Source organism: Physella acuta, unplaced genomic scaffold (assembly GCF_028476545.2).
Source record: "Physella acuta isolate Inbredline_101_S28 unplaced genomic scaffold, ASM2847654v3 ptg000905l, whole genome shotgun sequence".
Taxonomy (NCBI): domain Eukaryota; kingdom Metazoa; phylum Mollusca; class Gastropoda; family Physidae; genus Physella; species Physella acuta.
The window spans coordinates 276,178-297,249 of record NW_026732422.1 but is presented as its reverse complement, the minus strand read 5'-3'; the positions used below and the strand labels follow the sequence as shown (position 1 = coordinate 297,249).

At 39.8% G+C, this 21,072-nt stretch overlaps 2 protein-coding genes across 2 annotated transcripts in view; one reads left to right on the top strand and one right to left on the bottom strand.

Moving 5' to 3' along the window:
* Positions 1-2,434: 2,434 nt before the first annotated feature.
* Positions 2,435-21,072, bottom strand: part of LOC131953098 (uncharacterized) — a gene marked incomplete at its 3' end in the record, with an annotated part of 28,931 nt that continues 10,293 nt past the window's right edge. The window contains exon 2 of the mRNA XM_059316134.1: positions 2,435-2,643. Within this exon, the coding sequence (XP_059172117.1) occupies positions 2,435-2,643 (209 nt within the window). The remainder of the gene's footprint in view (positions 2,644-21,072) is intronic.
* Positions 13,516-18,137, top strand: LOC131953102 (uncharacterized). Its single transcript, XM_059316139.1, has 2 exons — positions 13,516-13,653; positions 16,037-18,137. Exon 2 carries the CDS (start codon positions 16,056-16,058, stop codon positions 17,484-17,486), a length of 1,431 nt encoding a protein of 476 aa, XP_059172122.1. The 5' UTR covers positions 13,516-13,653; positions 16,037-16,055; the 3' UTR covers positions 17,487-18,137.

Below are 21,072 nucleotides of genomic sequence, written 5' to 3'. Positions count from 1 at the left end.
CAGAGACCCCCCCCCTCCCCAGAACAAAATATAATTTATACACAAAATATATACTTCAACCAGTGTCCAACCCCTCCCCCTCGAAATGTTAAGCCCCTACCCCCACCCCACCCCGGAGAATAATGTCTGAAAGAAACAGATGTGGTCACCCCAGAGCGATCTCAGTGACGGGCTTCTTTATTATGAAGTAAATCATATACAACCAGTGGCGGATTAAGGGGGGTGCTGATGGGGCTGCAGCCAGGGGCCCCCGATTTTTAGGGGCCCTAAAATTTCCTTTTTCAATCACAGTAAATTTCCCTTTAAAGTGAAATTTTTGGAGTTTTTTTTACTATAAAAGCCAATGTTTTAATATTTGAATCACAAGTTTATTTTAATTTTTGTTCAAAATATCAAACTCGAGCACACACTTTAGTATAAATATCAGCCCGGACAGCGTTCGCTTATGACAATAAATTGGGTTAATTTTAGAGTTAAAAACACAAACAGCGGTCGAATTCTGACAAATAAATGACATGAATCTGGTGTGAACACTCTATGATTTAAACTTTTAAAAACAGTTATAGGCTTTTACTTTTAGTGAACGTTAATATCGGGTGTACAGGCCAGGGATGGCGTTCTTTAAGTGGACGCCTGTGGAAATCCAACTTTTTGTGGGCCTCATAAATGGATGACACCTAAGAGGATGGATGGTTTTTTTTTTACGCTCATGTCGTGCTTACTGTTTTTAGACGGGCCTAGTTTAACCTCTGTAGGTTATTAATAATTTCCTACATAGAGTGGTTTGGAATTCTCTTTTATCTTTTGCGTCTGCAAGCAAACAAGTGCCAACAGTCTTTATCGTCTGTTCTATAACGACATAATAATATTCTCATGTATATTTATATCTGTTCAATGTTAGTCTGCATTTGCAGCTTTCTCAAGCCTAATATAAATACGTGAATGACAGTTCAATAACTATCGTGACAAGGATATAGCGGCTCAGGAGTTTAACTCCCATTAGACAGGCAGGCCTCGACGTAGTGAACTCCAACTTACTGGCAAAAAGTGGACTGAATCAGTCTCACGAAGGTGTTGGTTTGAAACACTACATGTTGGTCGCTTATTCATCCGTAGGCTCTATACAGGCTTTACTTCCCCCACCACCAGCCGCGGGACATCGTCCAACCACCAGGTACCTGGATAGATCGTGGGGCAGAGGTCGGAAACTTCTACAGGCCTAAAGTAAACAGTCGTATATTTAGCACTGCTGACGTAGCGGATGGATCTCGCATGTGTTTTGTTAGTGTGTGTATCGTGGTAGTAGGTGGGGGCAACATATAATCATACTAAAAATGAGTACATATTGGTTAGATGTTAGGGGATCGGCGTGGTCGAGTCGCTTAAACCGAAATGTCTCGAGTTCAAACCCTCGGGTAGTTGAGGCTTGTTAGCTGGGGACAGCCACTCTTCTAGGAGAGGCAACTCCAAAATCAAACATCTGCTGTAGTTTGTTCTTGGTTGGACAAAGGCTATGGAAACAAATTAAAAAAGAAAAGCAGGCTGAAATCGGAGTCAATGGTCTCAATGGCGCATAACCAGTTGACACGTATACTTAATTGTGTTGGAGGGGATCCATTCCTGGCTTCCAACACTAAAATTAAGAACGAAGAAGAAGAGAAGAAGAAGTTTGGATGTTTGTATCCAATTTACCGTCAATTGAACAAAATTGACAGCCTTTTAAATTAGCAGTTTTATAAATATCGGTGTCGAATGTTCCCCTAAGTTATAAATAACCCATTATTAACTTGAATATTATGCTGATTTTATATATATATATATATATATATATATATATATATATATATATATATATATATATATATATATATATATATATATATATATATATTTATTTATTTATTTATTTTTTATATATATATATATAAATAAAATCAGGGCCCCCAAAAAGTTTCAGCCCGGGGCCCTGCTCAAGCTTAATCCGCCCCTGTATACAACCCTCATCCCCCCTCACATAAACCCGAGGTTCGGACTTACACCCCTCTTCTTTTCGCACCCCTCCCCCACACACACAAACACACATCCATCGATTATGGGAAACATCAAATAGCATTATTTTCTTACCCCTCGCCTTTCCTTTCCACCCAACCCAATACCCACAAAATGTAATCTAGAATCCTTGTGTCGACCCTGGAAATCTCACGAGATTTTTGTCTACACAAACAGCGGACAGGGGGTTTTATGACAACACAGCTATAGAACTCTACCATACGATCACACCATCCACCAATTAGGTATAGTACCAATGCTTAATAAATCTAAATGGTAGTTCGCTTAAATATTTAAACACCAGCGTGTTACACATGGTATTAGACTACCAGATTTGGATACTAGCATGTTTGAACATCTAGCACTCTCTGTCAACTCTACTCACCCCGGCCCTCCCAGACGACAGGCAGTCCTTGACCCCGTCCTTGTTGATGTCGTATTGACAGTTGAGCCCGTAAATTTCATGCACCGTGTAGCGCCGCCATAGCTCCTTCCCCCCGCCCCCCTCCACCGCCATGACGCCGCCAAAACATGGCTTCTTGCCTTCGAAATATAGGTCACAGACGATATCCTTCACGCCGTAGCCATCAGCTCCTGGAAATACAGGTCAACGAACAATGGTTAGAGATATTAGGTATATATATATATATATATATATATATATATATATATATATATATATATATATATATATATATATATATATATATATATATATATATATATATTGATATATATTGATACACAAAGTGAATTATAAAGTTGAGGATATACAAGATTTAAATATCAATAAATTATAAATAAAAGCATTGTTTAACTGTGACAGGCTATCATCTGGATTAAAGACACTAGAGTGATGGTCATACAACACCTTTGTTCTACAGAGATGTTAGAACATCAGCTTTAATCTAATGTGATGTTCATACAATGTCATACATCATCTTTAATCTAAAGTGATGGTCATACATCATCTTTAATCTAAAGTGATGGTCATACATCATCTTTAATCTAAAGTGATGGTCATACATCATCTTTAATCTAAAGTGATGGTCATACATCATCTTTAATCTAAAGTGATGGCCATACATCACCTTTAATCTAAAGTGATGTTTAAACATCACCTTTAACCTAAAGCGGTGTTTAAACATCACCTTTAACCTAAAGCGGTGTTTAAACATCACCTTTAACCTAAAGCGGTGTTTAAACATCACCTTTAACCTAAAGCGGTGTTTAAACATCACCTTTAACCTAAAGCGGTGTTTAAACATCACCTTTAACCTAAAGCGGTGTTTAAACATCACCTTTAACCTAAAGCGGTGTTTAAACATCACCTTTAACCTAAAGCGGTGTTTAAACATCACCTTTAACCTAAAGCGGTGTTTAAACATCACCTTTAACCTAAAGCGGTGTTTAAACATCAAAGAATAAAAAACTGGGCCATCACGAACAAAGTATGAAACACAAAACGAGAAAGACGATATTTTAATGGAGGATTTGATTGATCAAGCGATACAAAGGTTCACAAAGTCTTGAAGACCGTGGGCTTGTTGCAAAATACGAGTGTTTTCCAATAATAAATCTTTTAGAACATGTAGCGTACTACACAGTTGTTTTGTATTTTAAAACGTAACTGTTGCTCTTTATTTAAAAAAAAATGCAATCATTAATAGAGCGTTTAAAAATACGCTGTAAATACTGTACTATGTTTTTATCAATATCTCATTATTCATTGTTTAATTCATTGATTAAACAGGGTTAAAAAGAGACTTTTAGGTTTAGTGATAAATTTAATATATGACCTGAATTCACCCCCTTCCCCATGTTTTAATGCTAAATGAAAAAAAACAACAAAAATATGAGTCCATGTCATGTACATTTGAGAGCCACCACTGTAGCGTCTTTAGTGACGTAATCCTCTCCTACTTCCGTTGAGCGGAACTTCGCGACAACCAGTCAGTGAGTGCTTTTGTTCTGACGTCATTGTTAGGTGATGCGATCGTGAAGTGGGTCAGGAGTAGACAGGCGATCGAAGACCAATCATCGATTGGTTTTTTGTTACACGCAAACACTATATGAATTAACAAACGGTGGGATGGAAATTTTGGTCGAAGGCAAACAACAGATAATTTATCGAACTTTGCGATGGAATTTGGGGTTCGAAGGGCATGAAACTCACGTGTTTTGTAATTCAACTTTAATGGACTCGGGATAAAATATATAGGCTAAACGATTTTCGAGCATGAGGCAAGAACTCCGCGTGAAACTGACCAAGGAACGAATCCGTCTCACACTGAAACTCTGAGAATAGTCAGACATTCAATAAGAAATTTCGAACCTTGCAGTCCATTTGGCTAATAAAGTAGAGTTCACCTGTTTCTCTGATCTCAATATCTGATAGGAAATACATGACGCATATACCCAGTCCCATGTACCCTCCCTACCGTGAGACAGGTACACATCAGAGCTGGATGGTTCGAACTGCAGACCCTCACATTGGGAGGCCCGTAAGCTCTCCAACCCGACCACACCGTCCCATCTACAAACTTAACTAAGAAATCGTACTGTAAAAACTGCACTAGTAACGCATGCATTTAAATGTCAATAGAATTTGGTTCTATATGAGATGTTTTATAACTTGTAGAAGTAAAAAAAATACATGTGTAGTTAAATACAAAAGAATTAAATTAAGTGTGAAATAAATCAGATAAGTTGGAGTGATTGAAACTTCATTTGCAAATTTCCATTCATGATGGACAGGCGAGGAAACATTGACAGACAGGAGAGGAAATTAAAAAACAATGTTGTTAATGGGACAGCTATATGAATAAGCTCTGAGTAATTTGATTGTGCTCTCTAACAAATAGGCTCCGAATCATTTGACACTTTTAGGAATAAGCTCAGCAAAATTTGACTGTTTAAATAGTTTACAAATAAGCTCTCATTGGACTGTTTTAGGAATAAGCTCAGAGTAATTTGACTGTTTAATTGTCTTACAAATAAGCTCTGAATCATCTGTTTTATGTATAATCTCAGCAAAATTTAACTGTTTAAATATTTTACAAAAAAGCTCTGGATTATGAAACTACTTTAGCAATAAGCTCAGTCATCTGACTGCTACATAAGCTCTGCTCCTGAAACTGTCGTGTAATTTTAACTGGGTTTATTCAACAGCAGTCGACAACTCGATCGTTGTGTCGGTGTCTTTAGATTCAGATGTCAGTTCTTCTTGCTGTCGTGACATGTCATTTGTTTTTTGTCATTCTGACGTGTGTCATGTTCTGCCTTTGTCGATCTGTCAGTTGAACTCGCATGCCAAACATTGACGCCATTCACCATGATGATTTTTTTTAAAATTAAGTTTTTTTTTCCTGCGTGAGTCATACCAAGTCTAGAATACGTGCCGGGCCTTCTACAAGCAGTAGCTGACGCCTACAAAAATCGATGGAAGATGTATAAAATAACATTACAGCTTCGGAAGTTGACTTATGTAATATTGTTACACTTCAGAAGCTGAAGTTGATGTATGTAACATTGTTACACTTCAGAAGCTGAAGTTGATGTATGCAGGGAAGTCCTACAGACTCGAGATAAGGATCCGAACACGAGAATGTTGGGTTTACAGCCGTGCGCCCTGCCGCTTGACCACGCCGTACCATATACGGTGTAGACGTGCACAAACCATGAACAATTAAAATTTTAAAAATTCAGGGGTTCGGATCCCTGTACCCCTAGGTAACCTGCGTCTCCTATCTCGCTGTCTAAAAGATAATTTTAGACAAATTTTTCCATCAAATTCAGCCACTAATGAACATACTATGCTTGTGTTAGAACATTCCGGCAAGAATAAACGACCTCTAACATTAGAAATTTAAAAACTATAATTATTTAGAAAGCGATTGTCAACACTTCCGTTTCTCAAAAAATCGATGCTGAGTTTTTAACAAAACAAGTTAGGAAATTTATTCATCTCCAGTTTTTCAAGGTAAAAATATTTTTATTCCCCACTGTTATCTCACTGGGTACCTGGACTAAAGCCAGTACAACGCTGGCTGTTGTCTTTTAATTAAATCATTGATTGGGTTATCTCCCTGTTCGCAATCATTTTTTACCGTGGCCGAGACCACAAAGAAAGATACAACCAGGTTTATGCCTGTCATCTCTGGTACGTGCTGCTAATTTATTTTCATATCTGGATTGATTAATTAGCAAATTGGTAATTAATTAGTTATACCATGGTACAGCGTGAAAAAGTTGGTCATGTTTTTGCGACGTTAGAAACTTATTTGAGAGACACTGGTAGGTCGTACGTTCGTGATGAATTGATTACACACGTGGACATTACACAGCTTGACATTACACAGATGGTCATTACATAGATATACATTACATAGATGGACATTATACACATGGACATTATACACATGGACATTACACACATGGATGTTACATAGATGGACCTTACGCAGATGGACATTACAATTCTTGAATCTAAAACCCTGAATATTTTTTTCCCTGACTCAGATTGTCATTTGTAAAATTACTAAAATTACTATTCACGTCCCAAGGATAGTTAAATATAGCGGCGATTACAACATAGACGTACATGTGTGAACTGGTTCACTGGTAAAAAAATTCTAGTTTTTACAACAAGTACTGGAATCTAAGTCATGGTAGTTGAGGAAGTAAAAATAAATGGGCTCACAATTTTTTTTAAGGATAAAGTATAAAATTTCCATAGACGAATTCCTTGATAGTTATTTTTTCAACGCCCTACAGCGACCTGCCTCAATGTGACAACACTAGTAGCTGGTAGAGACCGAACTGGTTGTGACACTATCAGATAGGACTTACATCATTAGGCTGTCACAGAACCCCCCCCCCCCCCCCAATCCCCCCTCCCCCTGACAAGTGCAGGACAACGAAAGTTGGGCCTACATGTCGTGATTGGCTTAAGGATATCGCATTGAAGAGTATTAAGATAAAAATATTTTAACTAACATCCAAACCCGACCACACAAAAGCGAGGCTTCCATTAAAAAAAACTCAGGGGGAAATTGATGACCTAACAATCAACCCAGTAACCCCGACTAATGGTCAATTCTTCCAAATGACCCGAGGGACGTTTCGGCCAGTTCATGCCAGATTTTGGTTGCCCTGATAAGTTTACTTGGCCTTTTGGGAGTTCTAGACCTAATTCAGCAACGTTATAAGTGTCGACTGTAACTTGGTGATATATATATATATATATATATATATATATATATATATATATATATATATATATATATATATATATATATTTATATATCTATATCTATATCTATATCTATATCTATATCTATATCTATATCTATATCTATATCTATATCTATATCTATATCTATATCTATATCTATATCTATATCTATATCTATATCTATATCTATATCTATATCTATATCTATATCTATATCTATATCTATATCTATATCTATATCTATATCTATATCTATATCTATATCTATATCTATATCTATATCTATATCTATATCTATATCTATATCTATATCTATATCTATATCTATATCTATATCTATATCTATATCTATATCTATATCTATATCTATATCTATATCTATATCTATATCTATATCTATATCTATATCTATATCTATATCTATATCTATATCTATATCTATATCTATATCTATATCTATATCTATATCTATATCTATATCTATATCTATATCTATATCTATATCTATATCTATATCTATATCTATATCTATATCTATATCTATATCTATATCCATCCATCCATCCATCCATCCATCCATCCATCCATCCATCCATCCATCCATCCATCCATCCATCCATCCATCCATCCATCCATCCATCCATCCATCCATCCATCCATCCATCCATCCATCCATCCATCCATCCATCCATCCATCCATCCATCCATCCATCCATCCATCCATCCATCCATCCATCCATCCATCCATCCATCCATCCATCCATCCATCCATCCATCCATCCATCCATCCATCCATCCATCCATCCATCCATCCATCCATCCATCCATCCATCCATCTATCTATCTATCTATCTATCTATCTATCTATCTATCTATCTATCTATCTATCTATCTATCTATCTATCTATCTATCTATCTATCTATCTATCTATCTATCTATCTATCTATCTATCTATCTATCTATCTATCTATATATATATATATATATATATATATATATATATATATCAATCTACGTGCACCTCCCCAAAAGTTTGAAAAACCCTCCGGAGAAAACTGTCTGAAAGAAACTTTGGTAACAGGCACATCAGACTTCTGGTGTTGGGGTAGGGCGGGGTCACCACTTTAGGTACTTACAACTTCAGCCAAGACGGCTCTCCCTGTCTCGACGGCTCCCACGACATCCAAAAGATCCGAGGAGACTGCCCGTCTGGATGTACGACCGCACACATCCACTCCCAGCAGTCCCATTTGTTTTCACATCTTCAGCCTTGGGTTACCCCCCTTCCTCCTTATCACGCTGACGTCACACCTTTCTCCATTACTGTTGCCGTGGCGACGGCCCTGCGACCGACATGATACGACGTCACATCCGTTTTACTTTTACTTGTACCGGTACGGCGCCACGTGCTAGAACCTTACCCGGAAGTCAGTGAGGCCGGGGCCGGGGCCTTGACCTTTGACACGGAAACTCTCGGCTGGGATAATTACAAAATAATTATTTTCCTTCCAGCCTTAAAACCAGATTACAGGTGGTGAAGTGTTGTTGGTTGGGTGAGTACTGAGGATGGTAGGTGAGGCTATAACAAGCTTAGCTACTAGACTCACAAAGAGAGAGGGGGAGGTGGGGGGTAGTGCGCACCACACGGGCTGGCACCATCCAAAGGGTTGGCACTATCCAAAGGGTTGACACCATCCGAAGGGTTGACACCAAGGGTTGACACCATGCAAAGGGTTGACACCATCCAAAGGGTTGACACCATCCAAAGGGTTGACACCATCCAAAGGGTTGACATCATCCAAAGGGTTGACATCATCCAAAGGGTTGACATCATCCAAAGGGTTGACATCATCCAAAGGGTTGACACCATCCAAAGGGTTGACATCATCCAAAGGGTTGACATCATCCAAAGGGTTGACACCATCCAAAGGGTTGACATCATCCAAAGGGTTGACACCATCCAAAGGGTTGACACCATCCAAAGGGTTGACATCATCCAAAGGGTTGACACCATCCAAAGGGTTGACACCATCCAAAGGGTTGACACCAAGGGTTGACACCATCCAAAGGGTTGACACCATCCAAAGGGTTGACACCATCCAAAGGGTTGACACCATCCAAAGGGTTGACATCATCCAAAGGGTTGACATCATCCAAAGGGTTGGCACCATCCAAAGGATTGACACCATCCAAAGGGTTTACACCATCCAAAGGGCGACACCATCCAAAGGATTGACACCATCCAAAGGGCTGGCACCATCCAAAGGGTTGGCACCATCCAAAGGGTTGGCACCATCCAAAGGGTTGGCACCATCCAAAGGGTTGACACCATCCAAAGGGTTGGCACCATCCAAAGGGTTGACACCATCCAAAGGGTTGGCACCATCCAAAGGGTTTACACCATCCAAAGGGTTGACACCATCCAAGAAGGTGACACCAAACATGGTTGCTTCATTGGAAAAAAATCTACTTTCTCACGTCAATTTCAACATCTCATTATAGCTGAAAACTTATTTAAACATAGAGTAATACCACCCAATCTGCGCGTATTTGTGTGAGGGGTGAGGAGGGTATGGGGGGGGGGGGGGGGAGACACTTAAAAAAACTGACCAATAAAAAAGGAAAATAATCTAACGATGTCTTTTTCAGCGACCGGTGAGTTATCTAATCCTGCTGATCCTATTACAGAGCTACTCAATAATTTACACCGCAAATAAAAAAACAATTTGTAAAAACTGTTGAATATTGTTGGAACAGTGGAAACACAATAACTTGGAACAATGGAAACACAATAACTTGGAACAATGGAAACACAATAGCTTGGAACAATTCAAACACAATAACTTGGAACAATTCAAACACAATAACTTGGAACAATGGAAACACAATAACTTGGAACAATGGAAACACAATAATGTGGAACAAATACCGATTTTTCCGTCTTTGTCTAGGAAATAAAAGACACATTATCGGATTTACTCGGACAGTGAATTTGATACCAGTGAAAAGAGAATATTTGTTGAATCACCACAAGAGAACGTTTAAGGTTGCTATGGATTTCTTTGTAGGTTTGTCATGTTTTTGTTCAATTTTAAATAAACTAGAGTTTTTAAAAAGTCTATTTTTGCAAAATTTTAAATAAATATTTTTTTTTAAATGTCTGTTTTTGCTAATTTTTAAATAAACAAGAGTTTTTTTAAAGTCTTTTTTTTTTGCAAAATTTTAAATAAACAAGTTTTAAAAAAAAATGTGTTTATTTTGATATTGAATAAACAAGATTTTTTAAAAGTCTGTTTTTGCTCAATTTAAATGTGTTTAGAGTGTTGAGTTTGGCTGAAGACAAAGTGGAAAGGGTAGCCACAAGACTACAGCCTATAGAGATACACTCTAGTCTAGTAGATGTTTTCTGTGTTTCTGTACGGGGTTATGAAATCACGTAAGTTAGCAGAGATAGTCTGACCCCCGCCCCTCTCCCCCACTAACTCACTGAGATCAGTGTTTACTAACCTCTCGACGGAAACTTATCGTTTGAACTGAACTCAAGAACAAATATTTACCAGCTAAAAAGATTGTGTGGTATGGAGTTAATTAAAAGCAGAGTTTCTTTCAGGCATGTCTACGGGGGGGGGGCGATGTCCCCACGAAAAAATTCAACCGCCCCCCCCCCCCAAACGAAATGAAATTTATATAATTTAAATAGAAAATATATACTTTTAACAGTGTCCGCCCCCCCCCCCCCCAAAGAAAGCCTACCGCCCCCCCCCCCCCGAAAATTTTAAGTGCCCCCCCCCCCCCGGAGAAAAAAGTCTGGAAGAAACACTGATTAAAAGCTGGGTTGGCTAGTTCATCAAAGTTAGGTGAGGAGCAATCTCAAAGTGTTAACAAAAACATACAATTTTTAAATTCGTTTTTATTTTTTTCTGGAGAAATAATGAAAGGAAAAACATTTTGATTTAATTTTTTGTGTGCATGGTTTTCAACAATAAATGTTTAAATAATAATGTTTAAACCAGAGCTATTGTGAAATTTCACTCCAATAATTCTTTCTGATGAGTTCATTAAACATGTGGTCACGTGTTGAAACACAACACAGCGACATGGTTCTAAAACGTGTATATTTTTTGAAAAATATGTTTGAAAAATATGTTTGAAAAATATGTTTGAAAACCCACAAAAAGATGTCACATGACCATAAAGGCCGGGTCGCTATAGCAACCAGCTGAACCAGCCAGGTTGTTGTCCACTGGTAATAGAACAGTTTTCTCATTTTGTCTTCTACTCCCCCCCCCCCCCCCTAAGGATGAATCTCGAACATTCTCGAAAGATGTAACACGGCTAGACGTTTAATCAATATTGTCTTAATTAATCAATGACAATATCTCCTTTTTTAAGACGTAACCTTCTCTCCATTATCAAAGCTCTCTCTCCCTATCTCTCGCTCTTATTTAACACACACACAGACATACACACATATACACAAACACACATATACACAAAAACACACACATGCATACACATATTTTTACACACATACACACCTATACACATATAGGCCTACAAATACCCATTCATACACGCATTTACATACACACATTTACACACATATATACACACACTCACATATACATACACACACAAACACACACACAAACACACATTCTCACCCAGCGCTAACACGTTCCATCCTACACACTCTTTCTTGTATTTTTGATATTGTTATTGTATCACCGTTATATAATCTGGTATAACAATTCTAACCAATAATACGATGTTATATAAAGATGGATTGTCTCAGATACTTAGTTATGGACGTAACATACAAACGTATTTCACTACTCCTGTATATAGACATACATGTCTGTATATCTAAAGATAAGAGACTTCGTCTTACTTTATGTTATTGAACTAAAACAAAAAATAATTGGTCCATTAGTTAGCTCTACTTCCTGATAACAATGTAATTCGTTTTTTTTTAATCAGCACTGTGATATGGGCTACTGTGTTTAATTAACTTTGATGAACTAGCCCATTCCACCCTTAATTAACTTAATACCACTCTCTTGCTTATAAACTAGACGGATAATCACACGCTAATCCGCGGATAATCCTTACAGTTATTGGCAGCCCATTCATTAGGATTAATTTTTTACGTATCTGTCACATGAAATAATTCATATCGAAGTTCCCTGTGTTGTGTGGTAGAGCCTAGTTCAGCTAGCACCGCCCGTTGACGTCTAGGGTTCGAATCCACACCTAGACAAACACAATTTATTCTAATACGTTGTGTACTAGATGTAGGCACTAGTGGAGATCCATGACTAATACATTACTGGAATAAACTGATATTAATAAGTTCTACAAGTGATATGTTGGTTGTTGCAAACAATATTCTTATAGAATGGAATGCTAAGGAATTGAAGGGAGGGGATGGGGGGGGGGGGGGATCAGGTGTTAGACTGAAATAATAATAACTAACTTCTAGCATTTTACAATAACCTGTCAGAATCAACGTACAGAGATATGCTTAGTGTGATGACGTAGAAGCATTCTGGCCCTCTGGCCTGGTGTGATCACCTTGATGATAAACATGTAGCGAGACGGATACACCCCCCCCCCCCACACACACACAAAACACTCAAAACAGTCTTTTATTTCTGACCACTACCGCGTCAACTTTTGAAAACTTGCTGGCTTCTAGGTGAACTCTAGACATTCAATAAAAATATAGGTGGATTCTGTAGTGGGATCCATATGGGAAGCAGCTAGAAAGTAAGCCTTATAAATCCAGTGTAGGATCTTTTGGTAGGGAGATGGGAGATGCTGTATGGAAGTAAACTGAGCTGAAGAAAATATCCTCTAATCCAATTTATTAGCTTTTAAGTAGTTGATGTATTTTTAGAATGATCCGCTGGGCTTAGGAATCAGCCCCAACCCTAGCTACGCCACTGAATAAATGAAACAATAATACACTACGATCTTGACCTATAAGTTAGAAACGAGACTTTGTGTAACAGAAGACCAATTCGAGGCCAAGGTCCACGTGATATTGATGGCCAACATACGGGCCCAGCGATGGCCCATATACAAACAAAATTAGCTCTCACTACACAAACCAGGGGAGATAATATGCAGGGAGATAACTCTAATGTAAAAAACACAAATAAATGTAATGTTACTGGCTGTGGTGATCTAATCTAACCGTGGTTATCTATCAACATCACGATGTGATAACGACATCACGATATGATAATGTCAGCAACTAGTACACCGGGTGATATTGGTCTCACTAATTAACACTTACAATAAAACCACATTTCAATCAGTACACAGGTGTTGTAAATTATAAAAGTTATAAAAAAAGTTACAGGTTAGTTCAACTTTTTAAATAACCTTTCAAAAATATGTATATATCTAGTTGTTTATTTTTAAATATTCATATATTTACGTTTGGAACGTCGTGGCCTAGCGGTAGCGCGCTAGACTGCGATCCAGAAAATCTCGGGTTCGAATCCAGGTTCAAGCGAATTGAGCTTCACCCAGCTCTGATGAGTAACTAACATGTTAGGGGAAAAAAAGGTGGCATGGCATAGTGCTGACCACATTATCCTTAATATGCTGAGGTCAAGAAACATATCATCTGTCCAAGGGATCTCTTGGTCTAAAGAAGAATATTTCTTTTACTTATACATTTAGCTATAATATGGGAAACACAACGCTTTAAAAAGCTTTTCGTCATTTATTTTTTTTTAAATATCACTTTACTGCTAGCATTAATAATCTCTATTTTAAGATCACCTTGTATTTAAATAACACTTATTGTAATCTGATGCTAGTAAAACAAATGACTGAGTGACTTTGTGTTATATGTAACGGTTGTTGTCTGTACAACATCAAGATCACTCTAGCCTCTTCTTTCAACTCAATTTTCACGAGCCAGTAGAAGATACCATGTAAAATTAGAGCGCCGTCTAGATTGCATTTAATATTTTATTTCCGATTTTTTTATTTGGTAGCACGACGCATAAATAAAAAAACGAGGCGGAAAATTATTAATTTAATTAATCGATAAATTGATTTAAACGACTAAAATTACTTCATTCGTCCAAAACGGCGTCAATTTATTTTGTAATCTTGGTTCGATTTCTCATCAAACGATTTGATCGATATCTGTATCAGACCTACAGATCCTATAAACTTACTTGTTTTTATGGCAAAACTTCAAATAATTTGTCTTTAATTCTTGTGACTTACAAGGAAGTGTCAACATCGTTATACTTTGTTAACTTTGACGAATGTGACATTGTCATTTTAACTATTACGTGACATTTGAACGTGACTTTGTAATTCGCTAATGACATGACATTTTAATGTAAAATATCAAAGAAAATTGATTTTATTTTTCTTTCAATTGTCGCGTCTTTAAATTAAAGCGTATGAGTCATCCATTTGATTATTTTCTTATTACAAACATGTCTGGCCGTCTAGTGAGCTCAACAACGTCTGGCCGTCTAGTGATATCAGGAATATCAACCGTCTAGTGAGCCTAAATATATATAGCCGTCTTTAAATGGCTCGCTGTTTTGTAATTTAAAACTTGTCTGGGCGTCTAATAAACACAATCTTTCAGACAATCTAACGTAAATTGAACGTAGCTTACCGTCTAGTAATATAAAACTTATATGGGCGTCTAAAGAAGGTTCGATTTTCACGCCGTCTAACGCAATTTATCTTAGCTTACCGTCTAGTAATACTAAACGCACACAATCGTCTAAAAAATGTCCATCTTTATGTAGATCAAACGTACCGTCTAGTAATTCTAAACGCACAAAACCGTCTAAAAATAATGTCCATCTTTATGTAGATCAAACGTACCGTCTTGTAACTGGAAACTTGTCTGGCTGTCTATTAAAGGACCTTATTTAGATTCACAAAGTAGAATGGCAGTATTGTCCTAAGAGTAAGACGCTACTGCTGCAGTGGTTCTAATGTTATTTTCCATGGGCCCTCTCTACCATGTAGAATGGCAGTATTATCCTAAGACGCTACTGTTGCAGTGGTTCTAACGTTATTTTCCATGGGCCCTCTCTACCATGTAGAATGGCAGTATTATCCTAAGACGCTACTGTTGCAGTGGTTCTAACGTTATTTTCCATGGGCCCTCTCTACCAGGTAGAACGACAATATTATCCTAAGACGCTACTGTTGCAGTGGTTCTAACGTTATTTTCTATGGGCCCTCTCTACCAGGTAGAACGACAATATTATCCTAAGACGTTACTGCTGCAGTGGTTCTAATGTTATTTTCTATGGACCCTCTCTACCAGGTAGAACGACAACATTGTTCCAAGTAGATAATCTAGCAGTGGTTCTTATGTTAATCACCTGAAGTCCTCTTTTGCTTGACGAACACTGTCTTCTGCTGATAAAATTAGATGTTTTACACTATCTTTGGGTGATCAAAACTTCGTGATCTTGCTTCTGCTTGGTTAGTCCGATATAACCTCTAAGATCTTGATTTTTAATGGGTCGAAAAAGTAATTCGATATTTTAAGCTTCTTGATTAGAGTGATTCAAACTCAACGCCAGGTTTAGGAAAGTCATGGTATTTTACTGATGGGTTTTTCACAGAGGCCAGTGCAGGGCCTGGCCGGGACGGCGAGTATATATATGTAAATAATAAATATATATGTATATTTCTGTAAGCCATTGGCAGGCAGTTTGTAACGCTGGTCGATGTTTCTATCCCTACAGATCCAACACACCCACAGCGATGCACCCATGGGTCCAGGTTTTTACTCTCGTCCTGGGCGTGTCTCTGACCCGAGCCTCGTTCCTGCTGACCATCTCCAACAGGAACCTCCACACTGACGTCACCGATCACGTGACGCTGGAGTGCAGCTTCTGGGGCGACCGGACCGACAGCGCCATCTTGAACGTGACGAAAATCGAAATTTTAAAACAGAGGAACGCGACTCTGTTTGACACGGCGGCCCAGGAAAATCTGGCCACTGGTCTTGTCAGCACACACGTCATCAGCCCGACCGTTGTCCTATCCGGCAACGTCGGCTCAGTCTTACAAACATTTCTCAAAATCACCTGGCCAGTCGTGACCAGCGACGCCATCGGGCATTTCCGTTGTGACGTTACGGGATTCGATTCACAACAGCAGGCTGTTACGGAATCCTCCCCCGTGATCGCCGTTCAGGAAACGGAAATAACCCCGCGAGATGTGTTGAATTTCTTCCTGAAACAGAGAGACGAGATCAAAGCCTTCTGCCTGGATCATATCTCAACCTCTGGAGCCGTCATCGAGAGCCACGTCAGCTCTGTACAGGAAAACCAAACAGCGGAGAATTTAGCTCTGGAGCTAAGTTTAAAATCGGAGCTTAACACAGGTCAAGCTGCCCAGGATACTGAAATAAATAATCTAAAACTAAAATTAAATGACCTTGAGACGAAGCTGACTGAAAGCGAGGCTGCCATCAAAAACCTCCAGAACCAACTCGACGACCTCAAGGCTGTTCCTGTAACCCTCCAACCAGTCCAGACATACGAACCCTCCTTTTGGCCTGAGGGCTACTTCAGCCTGTTAATGCCAGACTCCGGATGTCCGGAAAGCCAGAGGTTCACTTGGGCTACCGGCTACCGGAAGTTCCACACCGAATCCGGAAACGCCACCAACCTCGACGCGGTCTCGCCCAACTCTCACTTTAAAAAACCAGTGATGGAGACCAACAACACCAACCACTACATGTACCAACACTTCTGCGTCAACAACGTCAGCGTGGACGGCCTACCTTGGCCCAACGGCTCCTATTGCATCAACAAGGTCGCTAAATCCTGCCCGGACGGGTTCCACTCCGGATACATCCACTGGGCCGGGGAAATATCCGACCCCATGTCCTCCGCTTCCGGTTCCCTCCCCTTCGCCGTCATCACCGACATCCATACCTACTTCTACTACTGCTGCCGCGCCGACGGTCCTCCGACTACCCCGATACACCTGCCGAGCGCGAAGCCGTTCTACCTGTACCGGTACAATGGCACGTGCCAGCACGTGACCGGGATGACGGCGCACCCGGAGACCATGACCTTTGACACCGACAGCCGGGGGTGGGACAACTACGAGAACAACTACCACCCCGACAGCCAACTACACGACGTGGTGTTTCAGACGTGCTACTACCAGCGTGATGCCTAGACAACAACAACCACCCCGACAGCCAACTACACGACGTCGTCTTTCAGACGTGCTACTACCAGCTTAATGCCTAGACAACAACAACCACCCCGACAGCCAACTACACGACGTCGTATTTCAGACGTGCTACTACCAGCGTGATGCCTAGACAACAACAACCACGGCGACAACCATCTTGACAACCACCCCGACAGCCAACTACACGACGTCGTCTTTTAGTCGTGCTACTACCAGCGTAATGCCTAGACAACAACAACCACAGCGACAACCATCCTGACAACCACCCCGACAGTCAGGTGGACAACCTGGTCATTGGTGTCTGCTACCATCAACGTAATGTCAAGACTACAACAACCACATCGACAACCATATTGACAACCACCTCACAACCAACCTGAAAACCATCCAAACAACCATCAAGACAACCACGATGACAACCATCCCACCAGTCATACAACAACAACACACTTTAAACAGCCAATCAACTACTATTATCATAGACACGTGACTTCCGCTTTACAAGAATTGTGAAGAAACTTACGAGAATTCAATTATCTTTTCAATTTTCGGAATTTCATCACAGTATTCATAAATCATTTCCAATTAAAACATTGTTTCAAAGAAACAAAATGCCTCTGTAATTTTTAGTAGAAAAAGTCGAAACAATTAAAAAATATTAATCGCTTTTTAAAAAAAATCTTAAAGTTCTTCCAGTAATGATGGCTTTAAGTCTTTACCTGTTTAAATGAATCTCATCGGGTAGAATTAGGAAACTAATCATCCAAAGTTAAGAGCAACTAATTAAAAGTTTTATGACGTTAGAGTTGCGCAAACGAATAGCGCATACGATCTATTCAAACGTTTTTGTTCAAAATGCGCATGCACTTCTGATAGAATCAGTGCTGTCATTCTCTCATGAAGCACTTGGCCTAGTTTCCAATGTTATGATGCAATGCTCGCTTGTACATTAATAACATGAATTATAAATGTGACGTTTCCAGGAGCTTTCAGTCAAAATGTCAACAAAATTACTTTTTTTTTCTGCACATGCCAACAGTGAGAATATTTCCGTAAAAATGTCAACAAAAAGATTTTTTTTACTGCGCATGCCAAGAGTGAGATTTTTTCCGTCAAAATGTCAACAAAAAGATTTTTTTTACTGCGCATGCCAACAGTGAGAATTTTCCCACCAAAATGTCAACAAAAACCATGATTTTTCTACTGCGCATGCAATGATAATAATCTGTTAACACGTTAAGGAGGTTTGAATGTGTGAAAAGGAGTTACGGTGCGTCCGATACAAGAAAAAAGAAGTGATAGGATATTTGAAGCCGGCGTACAAATAATAAATAATCAATGAGGCGAAAGATTGCGAAACACGGAGGTACGGCTGTTGTTAGTGGGGGGGGGGGGGGTAAATACCATGGGGCTGGATGATGGCATAATCGTAAGTTATAGTGATAGGTTAGCAGGGAGGTGACGTCATTGGCAGTGATAGGTTAGCAGGGAGATGACGTCATTGGCAGTGATAGGTGAGTAGGGGTGACGTCATTGGCAGTGATAGGTGAGTAGGGGTGACGTCATTGACAGTGATAGGTGAGTAGGGGTGACGTCATTGGCAGTGATAGGTTAGCAGGGAGATGACGTCATTGCAGGTTTCTGTGACAGGTAAATAGGGAGATGATGTCATTGGAAGTGACAGATGACGAGGAAAACGTAAATGTAGGTGACAGTGATAGGTGAGCAGGGCTACAGTGATAGGTGAGTAGGGCTACAGAGATAGGTGAGAAGGGCTACAGAGATAGGTGAGTAGGGCTACAGTGATAGGTGAGAAGGGCTACAGAGATAGGTGAGTAGGGCTACAGTGATAGGTGAGAAGGGCTACAGTATTAAATGAGCAGGGCTACAGTGATAGGTGAGAAGGACTACAGTATTAAATGAGTAGGGCTACAGTGATAGGTGAGAAGGGCTACAGTGATAGGTGAGCAGGTCGATGCCGTTGCTGCAGGGCTACAATGACAGGCCAGTAGGGAGGTGACGTACTAGAGTCTCTGTGTGTCAACAGAAAGATGAGCTGGTCGTATTGGCGAGCGTGCACTAACTCTGTGGAAGGCTGGTGATCGAATCCACGTGAGGAGGACAACCACGCTAGCCGTTAACCATCCAATAGTTGAATCATGTTTAGCCACAATCCAGCAAATTATCCAGCAGTAAAGCGAACGCTAAGCCAGCCACTCTACCCCCCCCCCCCCCCCCCCCCAATCTGGATCTTCTAGAACAATCTACACGATTTAATTACCCTGAAAATGCCCCGGAATTTTATTCCTTGCAGATGACGTCAGAACCAGTAATCCCGGCAGTACCTTGAGCCCCCCCCCCCCCTCCCCTTCCACTGTACGGCCTCACGAAATGCCCCTTGAGCTCTCTCTCTCTCTCCCCCCCCACTTCCACCACGCGGCCTCACGAAATGCCCCTGAGTCCCAATACCCCCCCCTCCTCCCCTATAGAATTACAACCCCTCTAAGCTCAACTCGCCGTCTGCTCTCGGCACTAGGGGAGCTTATCTCCACTTGAAGGTCGCTAAGGTCACGTCTGAAAAAAATCGTTCAGGAGTTCAAAGGGTAAAACTATCCTGTTGTTACGTTTGACTAATCCACATTAACACCAAAAATTAATTAAAGATAATGAGCTTAGTTAATCATTAAAAAAATAACAACACCTAAATCCACCCCCGTCCCTCATACATAGCACTTTTGCAGGAACATATTCACCGCACCAGGAGAAAGCTACATAATTCTACCACGCCCCATACAGGGTCGTGAATCCAAAAATAGCAAGCGCGTGGGCGGAGACGGATGGCGGCCATCTTGAATGAATTGTTGTGTTCATTAATGTCAGCTTAGTTGGACCTCAACCATCATGGTGTTGGTTAGTGTGTAAAACAACTGCAAGTTAAATTTGATATCATCCGGTTCGCCAGGAATGGGGAACACATTTTCATTTTTTTTTTTTACCATTAGATCTGATCGCGCACAAATTATTTTTAAAAATGTTGGGAGGGGTGGGGTAGGGTGGGGTATGGAGCGATGTTATACAAAAGAGCCATTGATTTTCTTCACTCTCTGTGGGTGTTTTGCACAATGTTTGCTGATGCTGAGGGCGGGTGGGGGGGGCAGTATACTGACACTGATGTCCCACATTTGAGATCGTTTAACACAAATTTAGACTTGCAATCAATGCAAATGAAGATACACCTGCAAATTTTATTGCAATGATGCTATCTCGCGGTTTTTGTACGGTATGTAATTTTGTCAGTTGTTGGTGTCGTGATTAGATTCAGTTTTAGGGGTGAATATGAGATTCAGTTTTGGTGATCATGGTTAGATTCGGATTTAGGTGTCATGGTCAGATTCGGTTTTAGGTGTCGTGGTTAGATTCGGATTTAGGTGTCATGATCAGATTCGGTTTTAGGTGTCGTGGTTAGATTCGATTTTAGGTGTCATGGTTAGATTCGATTTTAGGTGTCATGGTTAGATTCGATTTTAGGTGTCATGGTTAGATACATCAGGATCAGTGTTTCTTCCAG

Bases quoted from the DNA above. Each gene is read 5' to 3' on its own strand.
- LOC131953102 (XM_059316139.1), top strand. From the start codon at position 16,056: ATGCACCCATGGGTCCAGGTTTTTACTCTCGTCCTGGGCGTGTCTCTG.